This window comes from Ornithodoros turicata, chromosome 3 (genome assembly GCF_037126465.1).
Source record: "Ornithodoros turicata isolate Travis chromosome 3, ASM3712646v1, whole genome shotgun sequence".
Classification (NCBI taxonomy): domain Eukaryota; kingdom Metazoa; phylum Arthropoda; class Arachnida; order Ixodida; family Argasidae; genus Ornithodoros; species Ornithodoros turicata.
In genome coordinates, this window is record NC_088203.1 from 104158338 (window position 1) to 104171165 (window position 12828).

Consider the following 12828-nt stretch of genomic DNA (forward strand, 5'->3'; position numbering starts at 1 on the left):
CTAGACCAAGGGATAATATATCCGCCCTTAAGCAACCAGACAAGATAATCGACTACTCTTCGTGTGAGAGTTCTAGTTGAACAGTAGCGCAAGCAGTTTCTTCTGTGTATTCCTCCTCAACTTCGAGTTTTACGGGCGGAACTACTCCGAGGACGCTTTTTCTTCGCGAAGCAACCGTGGTTAAGAGTGCTATCCCCACATGCTATCCCTATTATCTATTATGCTATCCCCATATAGATGGGGATAGCATAAAGAAATCAGCATAAATTATGTCAGGAAATCGGAGACGGAGTATTTGATCCAGCTGCTTCCGAGTCTTACTTTGGAGCAACGGGCATGACTTATTGTCCTAGTAAACGCCTCGCAACAAGGTTAATAAATTCAAACAACTCAATTCAATAAAGGCAAAGGTTAATATCATCATACACCGTTTGCGCTGTTCCCAATGGCTTCACTTACCACAGAGGTTCATCTTTAGCAAACTGGGGCAGCCCATCTTCCCCCTGATGCGTCTGAAAGAAAATAGACCTCGTTGAGTGTGACCACTACCCTCCGCGCAGTAATGCATGTTGTCCTAGCGCTTTACATGTTTGCACGATTTCAGTGGCGGCGGATGCCCATACTTTCATGCGCAACGCCTTTCAATTCAGGGTGCGTAACATGTAATCGCTGAAAGGAGTCATAAATTACAGGTACCATTTACAAATAGCGGCTGAGCAATCATATAGAAAATATTATGTAAGGGATACGTTCATCGTATGCGTTGCAACTCAACGCTAAAACACACACAAGCTCCAGGGCCAGCTCAGCGGCCTTGCCTACAGTTGCCTTGCCTCGCTTGTGCGCCGACAAAGCAGGTGCCCGCCATTCGTATGCAGTGAAGCCTTCAGTATGTAGGCCCATATCAGCTCAAACGTAATCGCCACGTGCGAGCAAAAAACAATGCCAAACGGTAGCCTTATCGATGTAGGTAAGCCTGGTGCTCGTGCGCTGACAAAGCATGTGCCCTCCATCCGTGAACGAAGCCTTCAATACGCGGAACCATATCGCTCGATTACAACGTCAAAAATAAGAGGGTGCCAAACAGTAGTGTTATCGAAGTAGATAAGCCCGTCTATCGCACGCTTCTATCTTTACAGCATTGCCGTGCCACGCCCACAATGACAAAACAAACATCATTTTAATATGAGAATGTAAATGATTACAGGGGGCGCAAGCATCAACTTCGCTCTTTCCACCGTGGGAAATATAAGCTGTGGCCTGAATCAATCTTGTCAGTCCTGGGGTGAGCTTGTCGCTGCGCGGATGGCCCCTTCTGCAAGGAACTCCAAGGAAGGTTTGGTCCCGGTCTCCTCTTTGCAGCACGATGAAGTTACTAGGAACACCGAGATACGTGCACGATTCTGCTGAGGGACTGGCCCCAACGGGATAGCGAAACGTAACCAGGACCATGGTTTCGCCTCTTTGGGAAGGTAGGTGTTTGCCTGACTGCTGCTGAAGTACGATTGCTCATTTTGTTTAGTTACATTAGTATACTAGTCGTGAAAAGTTGGGTCTTTTTCCTTGTACTGTCCTTTTCTAATCGCATGTTCATTCGTTTGTTGATGCTTCGTCTGAGGACCTTCCACTACGAACACATGCTGCGTCAAAGGCATATGGTGCGGTCCTTGGAACTACAATCGTCTCGAAGCTTTCGTAGGATAAAGGCCGTTGGAGGCCGCCGTCAACGGAGCGGAACCTTCCATTTTGGATAACTGCCTCCGCTTTCAAGATCCTGTTTTGTCAAGTTTCCGTTCCCATATTGTCCCAAGGCCCCGCGCACATGAAGTGCTACGTTATTTCCACCTCCTGAAATGCCGCCATGCAATGATAAAACTTGGTTCATCCATACCACGTAGCATATCTATGCTTGTTTACTCAATAAAAGTAGTTGAAGTGCTTGCTCCGTGTTCCTGGGTCTCGTAACGCTCTTTGGAGCAATTGAATCTATGTAGGTTTCCGGTATTGTACTCTCAATGTGAATAAAAACTTCATGTAGTCAGAGTTTGACCGAAATGTACTCATAGCTGCACTACACGCCTGCATGTGCCCTACCTACCCACCTTTAGCGGTGAGGCCGAAGGAGCTGCTTGAATGGCGACGTTTGTTATAAATTCCTGTCAATCGTTTCCTGAATCTGTCGTGAAGCAAACAAATTATACAGAATGCTGCCATGTACGGCAGGTCACGAGAAAAAGACTATCTAAGCTATTTGGGTTTTCTATGTTCAAAGGTAACTCCGGTCTGAATCATTTTATCTTAGTTTCAAGCGCACACCTCGAAGTTACTTGCGCTGCGTTCCTCATGATATTCGGTGGCAAGCATCACTATCAGGAGACTCAAACCGTGAAGTGTAAGCCTACAGCTAGAATTAATGGTCCTAAAAGAGTAAATGCATCAACAACGAGCTGTGACATGTAGCTCCAAAACCATTGTCTCTAAAGGCTAACGTTTTTACGGTTACGCCCCATTTCGTCCAAACGTTTATTTCGTCCAAGTGCTCACAACGTCCAAATATTTAATTCGTCCGAAAAAAATCTGACGTACTGAACACTTGGACGAAATGAACGAGCGAGGAGAAACTTGCCCAGCGCGTCCAATAGCCCGTTTCGTCCAAATGGGGGAATTCCCAAAGGATCTGCTCCTTTCGGCAGGCGACTGCCTGGCTACATTCATGAAAGCACAGGCCATTTTGACACTGGGTGAATGGCAGGTGACTGTATTCATGAAAGCAAATGGATTATCGATCAAACGGGGAATCACAGAAAACACAAACCCGTTCACAGGACCGCTGACCTACAGTGACCGTCCAGTTAACGATGTGTTGTTTTCTATAGCTGTGTTCTCGCTACGTACCGCGTTTCCCAATGTCAGTGATCTTTCTTGGAGACATCTAGGGATCTGAAAGGAAACTTGCGGCCCTTTGCCTTTACGTAGACTACTTCGAGCGGCAGTGGCTTACCAACGTTCATCTCTGGAATTAGTTTGCGGATGAGGACGATCTCCGCACAAACGATCACGCCGAAGGGTGGCATAATTCGCTGCGCATGAAATTCAAGAGCCAACCCCACATGACGTTTTCGAAGTTCCTCGTCGAATTTGAGTCAACCATACACAATGTAAGCACAACCAGGTAAGAAACAAATTCGCATAATCAGGGAACATCATCATGATAATTAATAGAATATAGCATATATACTTCCTCGCTTGCTCTCTTTGTATTCATGCTTCTTACCGCCATTTGCAGGTACGCATTCGGCTGCTGTTGAACGGGGCTTCGCCAAGCAGGAGACGATACAAGAGGCTCGCTCTTCCTTCTCATGGGCGTACGGAAAATACAGCTCAGGGGAAATGATGCTGGGAAACGAAGCAAACTTCACAGACGTAACAGAGCAGTTTGCTCATGTCATCAAGGCATACCTGCAGCGCATGTCCCACTTGCTGGGCCATGCTAACCAATAAGTTAGTTGTTTAAATGAAAAAATGAAAAGAAAAGAACAACTAAACGGAGCAGGCTGAGCATTTGTTTCTCGTTTTACTCGGTGTATAACATCTTTCAGTGGGAATGTTTAAATCTTACCTTCAACTAATAAGTCAGTTGTTGGAATGAAAAAAAATAAATAAAGAAAAATAAATAAACAGAGCAGGCTGAGCACTTGTTTTTCGTTTTACTTGGTGTATGACATGGCATCTTTCGGTGTGAATGTTTAAATTCTACCTTCAATCGTAAACGAAGCAATTGTCCACTCGCATTCGGAGATCCCCCTCCCTTTTCGGACGAAACAAGCGTTTGGACGGGACGGTTATTTGGACGGGTTGGTCAAGTTTCCCCCCCCCCCCCCCTTTGGTTCAGTTCGTCCAATGCCCACTATGTCCAATTTTTTTCGGACGTGCTGAGTACTTGGACGTTGTGAATACTTGGACGAAATAAACATTTGGACGAATCGGGGTGCTACCGTTTTTACAAAAATAACTATTTACATAGTTTATCTGCGCAGGGACCATTATTCCAGCAAGGACTGTTACCGATGATCATAGTGGATTTTTTTCCAGGACAAGGTTACATATTTCCAAAAATGGTTTCCACTAGGCGACAAAGACAGTGTTGTCGCCATGACATCAAACTTGTCTGTCCTTTTTTTCATTCCCTTTCACGGGTTACTCGCCTTCGGCTTTGTGAGCTGAGTCCCGTATATGGTTCCGACTCGAACGCAACCGGGAAGTACAACAAACATCAGCGCGGCTAACAGGCAACAACAAAAGGTTTATTGACTCACATTGAGCAGCACGCACACCACTATCCACGGCGATAATTCCCAATTCTATGAATGCACAGTAACAGCACGAGCAAATCGTAGTGCTAAGAAAAGATTTCCGTCCGACCTGAGAGCGCAGCTCTTACTGCAACCCCCCCCCCCCCTTACAATCACTCAATGCCCTTTTTACCTCTACCGAGATAAAATAACGAAAGGGAACGGGAACGTGCCCCGGCCGGCATATCAGTCCTTGATATCAGTCTACATATTTGTCAGAAGTAGCTTCTGATGATCCCACAACATCAAACTGGTTTCGTTCAGAACTTCCAAAAGTACGCAAAAGCCGCAAAGCATTGCTTGTACGACATAAATCATTCTGCGGACTAGCGTCAAGACCCCCCATTTCGTCATCTCACAGCATAGGCAACCTAACATATTAACTTGCGACCGCTACAATAACTTTACCCTTCACAGCGCATATTCTTGCATAGCAGCTAAAGCAAAAAGAAAAAATCTGGAAGATAATCGCCTTTTGAGAACCATTAATCATTCAAAGGCAGGCCAAGCGCAGTGCATGGGAACTCGCTGTAAGACTAACTGCTTATAGCAAAATCAATAGGAGCCGAGCAGTCGCCAACGATGTTGTTTCTGACGCGCGAAATAATCCATCAAATTTAACATAACGAAAGCTATTAACGGGCCTTCATCGTTCACTATTTTGTACTAAATAAGTAACAGCGATGAAACGATGCGCGAACCACAGAATCGAAAAACACACGTGGTTTCAAAGACGCCTGAAACCTTATCGCCATTCCTGATTGTGGGTTACCATTCGAGATCGTGAAGATCTAAATGTACCTTCGACAGCCGGTAGCACGCTGTAAGCCCGAGGTGGACGAAGAAAGAAACAACCAGAGCAGCAAAATGTACTGAAAGTCGAGTGCAATAGGGGTGGACGGGTAGGTGGAAGGCCTTGAACAGACTCGTTAAACTAAAGAACACTGATAAGATACATACCGTCCACCCCTATTGCACTCGACTTTCAGTACATTGTGCTGCTTGGGAACTACCGATGCTGTTGTCAGAGTGCTCCGTTTGGACCAGTCGAAGATAGAGGGCTCTAGAGAGTTCGGTGGCTGCCAGTCCAAGATGGCCATAAGAAAGATACCATAGAACGAAATGAAAGGAGGAAATACGCATGTTTTAACTCGCTCTCACTGGCTTTAGCGTAAGAAGCCATTGGAGCTGCGTGTATGCTATCCAGTCCTATCCAACCCGTTCCGGTTTCGTGGAGGCATTGATCGTGTTCTACCAGAGCACTGCACTCGTGTTTTTTTTGGTGATGCAAAAATGGGGCATATTGACGTTCATAGCACATTTTCTCAGTGAACACACATACGTGCAGAGAAATGACTAAGGAGGATTAGAAGACGCTGCTATTAGAAGGCACATTACAGTTTGAGGGGGGGGATATACATTTATTAAAAGGAAAGATCCGCCATTATAGTTTGAGTTGAAAATGCAGCCTTCGCACAGACACGGGCGCGTCGCGTGTGAATATGAAACCGAAACTCCTACGACATTTTTCTTTCCTCTATAACGACTATATTTCAAACCTCCAAACGAGATCTCTCTAGTTTCACCTTATATCTTCGCAATGGGTTGGACATCACGGTAGAATTGGCTTGATAGACGTTTTCTTTATTTCTTCTTTTATTTTATTTTTTTATTTTTTTGCATTCGCTACATGTACACAAGATTATAAGTTCAAGTTGTTTTCGTCCGCTGGTCACACTGACCCCGATGTGGCTTCTCTCGCCTAGTCTGTCACCGTCGGGTTATTTGGCTACAGTATCTTGTGTCTCTATGTTTATGAATAATCGCGCTCGATAAATATCAATAATGTTGTTCTAGCAGAATGAAACATATCGGTGAGCAGACTGTGAGCCTCTCAGACATTGCCCACGTGGTGAGGAACAGGTGAGGAGAAATGAGAGAGAAAAGGAGGTAATGATGATTAGTCGCTTTACGTCGCGAGACAACTATGACAACGCGTTGAGGGAAAAGGAGGGAATCGACGGGAAAGAGATGGGTAAGAAATGGGGGCACGTGTTGAGAAGAGAGAGAGGGAAAAAATGGGTAGCTGACGAAGCGGATAAGAAAGCTCCGAGGAAGGGGACAATATAATGACTTTTTAAAGGACCTGTGAAATGCCCCTCCATAAAATTTTCGTTTTCGGCGGCGACGTGTTGTGCAAGAAATAACACGAGCCTCTCGTGATGGAAGGGCGGAATAACACGAATCCTCTCGCGACAAGCGCAGCGGCCCTGCAGCAGGCGCTAGGGGCCTCTGGCAAGACCGCCCAAAAATAAAGCCTTTTAGCTGAAACGACGTCACGTAGCAATTTGGGGTCCGCCGCCTTCGTGAGGTGGGAGAAAGGAGGCAGCTGTGGGATAGAGCCTCATGGCGCGGACCGCTTCAGGGCCCCGCAAGACCCTAGGCTACCTCCACCACCACCAGCACCAGGAGACGAAAGGAGGGGTGCCAGGGCAGGACTCATCCGGAGCCATCCCCGGGGGTCATAATTTCTCTCGTCGGCCCTGGAAGTAGCCATGGGCACAAACCACCATCAGCCACAAAGCCTGCGTTTGAAATCATCTGCGGCGATTGGCCTACATCTGTTAATATGTTTACGTGCAAAAGAGTGAGAGGACACATTAATCAGGCGGTTGATCAACAATCAATCAACAATCTTCGGTTGTACTGGGTTGAAAACATGCAACCATAAACAGTTACGATGTCATGGTATTTTAGATTAATTAATGCATTTAATTTAATTTAAAAAAAATGTAGCAAATTTTGTGCAATGTTCTTTTACTCAGTGACCTGTATTGAGTACTTCTGTTTTATCATTTTTTTCTTTTCACTGTTCTTCTGTTTCTACATACTACAGAAAGTGTATAGGTACTGCCGTAAATTTTGCATGTTTTTTCTTTTTTTTTTTTTACTTACTGAGCTGCATTGAGTGCTTTTATTTTATAGTTTTTCTTTTCACTATTCTCCTGTGCCATATTTTTACTTACTACATAAAGTTTATGTTTATGAGAATATGTAGCATAGGCTAATGTGTGTTTGATTCTTGTGCATTATTTATCTTTACTGTGTACTGCATACTTGTGTACTGTATTTCTGCGTAGTGCTGCCTAGTGTCAGTGCGGCCCCCGGGTGCCCTCAAGGTACTTTGTTGTAGCTTTTTTTCCGGGGCCACCGCCATCTTTTGTTAGATGGAAACAAAAACAATAAAAAAGAAAAAGAAAAAAAGAAAGGTCTTCTCTATCTGGATGGCGTTTTCCTCTGGTCAGCACACCCTCTACTCATCCTCCTTCAAACACCCTCCACTCCTTCAAAGAGCGTGTAAGTGAATGATGGAAGCCAACGTCACTTTGTCACGTTCGCAGTCCCGATGGGAGGGTGATCATGTGACTCGTGACGCAGCCCCTGGCTTCGCTGAAGCGCCATCACATTAGCATCATCAGACGACTCCTTGCTGGTGAATACGAGCTAACGGCTGCTCCCCGTCCAGGCCTGCACTCTAAGAGAGAGAGAGAGAGAGAGAGAAAATGAGTGATTTTAGTATTTCGGGGGATAAAATGCACTACTACAAAAATTAGTCCCTTTCGAGAGTTAATGAATGTCACAGAGCGGGAACTGCATTTCACGCTGTGTTCTAATAGTTCTAGGTAGATTATTGATGTGCACGAATGAAAATACTTTGAATTAAACCGTCAAACCGTGATATGTCGAGTGATATCAAATCGGGCGACGTGCATAGGGCATAATTTCGCAAGAAAGAACCTTTCCCTATTCCTTTTTACTATTTACAGTATGTGTGGGTGGAAAATTGCCCAGTTAGCTGAGATGTATGGCCATCAAATTCACGAACAAGACGTATTTACGTAGACTATTACATTCAGGAGGCCATTTGCGAAGTTGAGTGACTATTCGCAGTCCTGGAGAGTAAATTTCGGGGTTAGGGTACTGAAATGAGGAGTAATTGCACTCTAGGGCAATAGAAGTTACAATTACTCCCTGTTTTACTTTTTCTCTTCTCCTCACAGTGTGGTGCAATGCAGAGTCTGCAGACGTCACGCGAATAGATCGGGACGAGGTTGCTCTCTCCGGGCGTTTCTATAAATTTTATTGCGCAGTGGCAGTACATTGCACAGCTACTTATAGACTGCATGATGAGTGAAGCAGGCTTTCGAACGACGTTACGTGTCACTTCCTTGTTCTTTCAGGCGGGCGTTCGCGATCACGTGTACGAGATGCAGCCCTGTGAGCAACATAAAAGTTCGGACTCAGTCAATCAAACCGATGGTGGATAGCGGGCGGATAGATGAAGGAGGACTCGTTGTTTGAACAACGAACAAAATAAAAAAATTACTGTTGCTACACTTGATCAGATACACATACGCGTTTCCAAAATCACAACTACAAACACAAGAATGCCACACAGGCGATAACAACAACACCAGTAAATGATGACGATGACGTATGGGGTGTTTCACCGCGGTGGTGCCGTACCCTACCCCATTGCACGTGGAACATTATGTGATAATGATGAAGGAAGGGTGAAAACACAAGAAAGAACTAAAGCGTCTGAAGCAATCCAGTGGACGACAGGAAGTCCATGAACAGGTGAAGAACCCGACGATGGAGCACAGGATCTTCATAGGGGCCAATGACTGCAGCTAAGGTGAGTGGCCTGTTGCTGATGCGGGCTACCTCACCACACAATGTTCGCCTTTGCGGGCAGTAGAGTGAACATTCCATAAGAATGTGCTGGGCAGTCGCCACGACACCGCAAATGGACTAAAGGCCCGTGCCACAGCATCGGATCATACACTTCAATTGCGGGGTGAAACAACATTGAGCCGGAGTCTATGCAGGAGGGAGGCAAAAAAAAAAAAAAAGGCGTAGGAGACGGGCAGAGAAAGAAAACGACAGATTTGGGACAGGCGATAAAACCAATACGTTACAACCACAAATCTGAACTACAACACAACTCTGCCACTCAGGCTACAATAGATCACGGTACATAAAACAGTCGACGCTTTTCAAACAAACCTAGCTGTGGTGGTTACGGAGTCTTCCCTCGTGGATACACAAAACATCGTTGGCCTTCCTCACACAGAGACTCTCGCGCACTTGGTTACATAACTTGACTCCACTCAGAGTCTTTGCCCTTCTTCGTCGATCCTCGAACTTCCGTCACGCTACCGTCCACACATTGAATGTACCGACTTGCGCACCTCGGGATCTCCCCAGCGGAGAACCGCCGCCACCACTTTCACTGCACCTTTCACTTTCGCTGACCACCAGACGAGTGACCTTACCCATTACGTTCCCTTCTTTTAACACCTCGGGGCACGCACGGGACCTTCTAACAACGCCCGCAAGACATGGCCCACTTTCCCTAGTCACAAATAGGTCACTGCCTGCGTCACATTCTTGGAATGAAAAGTTGCCCACTCTTTTACAATCCGGCAAACACCTGCCTTCCCGCGGTGGCACGGCTACTCTGGCCACCAAAAATGAACACCCCTTTTCCACGTGGTTCGACACAAGGCTTACACGTTAAACATCGAGAAAAAATATAGGGGTAAATTACGGCTGTTTAAAACACAAATATCTGTTGTACCGTGACAACGTGGACATAACCGTACTTGGACGTACCGTCGGCGTACCGTGGATGCACCGTACGCTACAAATTCCGCAAAACAATGTCGAGGGGTACACCAGTTTTATCCCAATAAGCTGTAGGCCGCGCCGCAGAGATATGTCCTTACCAGTAATTCATAATTGGCTCCTTTATCTACCGTGCCTGCGACCCGTTCTCAACAGGGGTTGCCAATTTCCCTAACGGGTGCCATTTTTCAGAACGGGCTAAACGTCCAGCGACGTCAGCCACTGGCCACAAAGAACGCGGAACGCACACCAAATTCTCCGAGCTGTGCTTGGTATGACGTATTAGCTGATCACAAGTTTCTGATTAGGAAACAATGGGTGGCTGCTTTCCGAAAGTCTGCCCATATATCACGGGAGAACGTGTGAAATGATCCACGGATGGGGCGACGTTGCCAGCACCTCAATGGTGTGTATTGTGTTATTAGATGTGCGGACCTGATGAATGGCCCTTTCTGCTTGAACGACGTTTGATTGCCCCACGAACAGAGGATTGGCACAGAATTAAAAACGAGCCATAGCGGGAAAAAGTAAGGGGAACTTGTTGATGGGTATTTAATAGTGTTATTGGTGTAGGTGTGAAGGAGTACTGGTCTCTCTTGAGAATATGGCACAGAGTATATGAGGACATTTTGCTGCGGTGGAAGACGTTATCGCGGTGTGCAGGAACGTTAGAAAAACGATGATGACATCAGAGCAGGTATATGAGGAATTCTATCCAAGCGATTTCGGAATATTCATCGCGATACTCTTGGATTTCTTTATAGCCTTTCCAATCAATTAGATTCGGAATGGTAAGGATGAGTGATTTGCTGTTCTCGTGAATTCGCTACGATTCTTAAGAAATAGACGCGTAATTCCCAACGGAAGTTTAAGTACGAAGAAAACTACACGCTAGTTGTCAAATTATCGGTTTCTATTCGTCGCTCGGGGGTTGGACTAGTAAATACCAGAGTTGTACACGTTACTCGAAAAAAGTAATTGATTACAATTACTGTTACTACTGCGCGAAAAGTAATGCTTTACCGTTACAAATTACTTCATCAAAAATGTAATACGTTACCGATTAAAAATGTAACGCGTTACTTTTCCCGTTACTTTTAAATTGTCGATCCTAGCAAAGCCAACAAGCCTGCAGTGTGCAAACATGCAGCTCTTGTTGCAAATTCTAATGAGACACCAACATACATGATAAGTGAAATTCACAAATACATCTGAAAGCAACATACAAAACACATACACGCGTTTATTACAGATTTATATACACATTTAAAACAACGTCGAAACATCCGCTTCGTTTTGTTACTATTGTTATGTTCAGCCCGCAAATTTATCAATACAGTCACCTATTTTACTGTTGCTCCAGTAGGTCGCGGTTTTAAGGGATTATCATATTTACTGTGGTGTGCATGGAACACGTGTGGACTAGAGATGGCCGTCACAGTGACCTCTGCGTCATTGCTTCAGTGGAACTCGTGGTGGAACAAAAGAACAGATTGGCTTGCTGAAAATGGTTGCCATTGTTGACAGAAGGTTAAAAAAGTAATCGATTACTCAGTAATTGATTACTGCTGAAAATTGTAATCAGATTACTTGGAAAATTACTTGCTCACAAAATGAATTGATTACGTTAAAAATTACTGAGAAAAGTAATTGATTACTAGTAACGCAATTACTAGTAACGCGTTACGTACAACTCTGGTAAATACTAGTATGACTACAGGCTTCCCGCGTAGCAGACTTGTACACGTTACCGAAAAAAAGGAACTAAATACCGTTACTCGTTACCACGAAAAAAAGGAAATAAATACGTTACCCGTTACCAAAGTAACAAAAGGAACGCGTTCCCGTTACTCGATAGTAACTAGTTACTTTTACGTTACCAAGCTATTACAGAGCCACAACCATATCAAAATTGACACGTGCTTCATTTGGTCCGACAATTTCCATGGAATTTGCTTTGAAGGATAGTTGGTACTCGAAATGGGCATCGGTTATTTTTGGTGCGTTTGCTCGAGAGAGCCTCTGTGACAAGACTGAAAAATTGCTGTGGAAAGGCATGGTTGCATCAAATACAACCACCTTTGTTTGATGCATGCGTTGGATGCGCCTGATTAGTAGCGAGGCTGACTTTCCTTCTTTTTTTCGTTCTGTGAATTCAAGGTCAACAGCTGCTTTTATTCCCCTATTTTGGCACCACGGTTAGGAGGCTGCACGACGTCAGCGCGATATTGTGCGTCTATGTTCTGATAAATATGTGATATATCTGATATGTTCTGATAAATGCTACACCAACGTCTACAAGCCGTTGTATAAGCTGCCTCTTTGAATGGCTAACCTTTCCTTTCTTTCAGTAAACATACCCCCCCCCCCCCCCGTTGTAAGCCATCAAATCAACAAATGTTATCGGGCCTCACAACACAGCATTGGCTCCACGAGGTCGATGGACTCGTGAAAAGCAATGCCTTTAACGTGTAATCCTCTATATAGTAAATGCTACAGCTAACTAAAATATTGGAGACGCTCACCTGGGCACGCTTCTCCAAATTCGAATGCGACGAGTGGGATGCTCTCCTTCATTTTAGTTTGGGAAAGCAAAGAAGACACTAAAATACTACATTCCCGTCACCTTTTGCCGCCTTCACTCTGAACGTCTCGTCCAACCCAGGCCACACTCACGTGATTATCATCTGTGCCATCTTATAATCCAACGAGAGATCCTCACTGGAGCTCAGAAGTGTGGAGGTGGGAGCGAAAATACGGGGACTAAGGTTTCTTCCCGGGATAC

General features: G+C 45.0%; 1 protein-coding gene across 4 annotated transcripts in view; it reads right to left on the bottom strand.

Annotated features, from left to right (window-relative positions):
- Positions 1-12828, bottom strand: part of LOC135389089 (uncharacterized) — a 250679-nt gene that overhangs the window by 5587 nt on the left and 232264 nt on the right. For 2 of the 4 annotated variants that reach the window (XR_010421572.1, XR_010421571.1), the window contains exons 1-2: positions 587-677; positions 460-512 (exon numbers count right to left, since the gene is read on the bottom strand). Coding sequence is in view for 1 of the 4 variants with exons in the window: in XM_064619055.1 (XP_064475125.1) it covers positions 460-512; positions 7738-7814 (130 nt within the window). In the remaining 3 variants the exon portion in view is untranslated. The other 2 variants (XR_010421570.1, XM_064619055.1) reach the window with 2 other exon arrangements.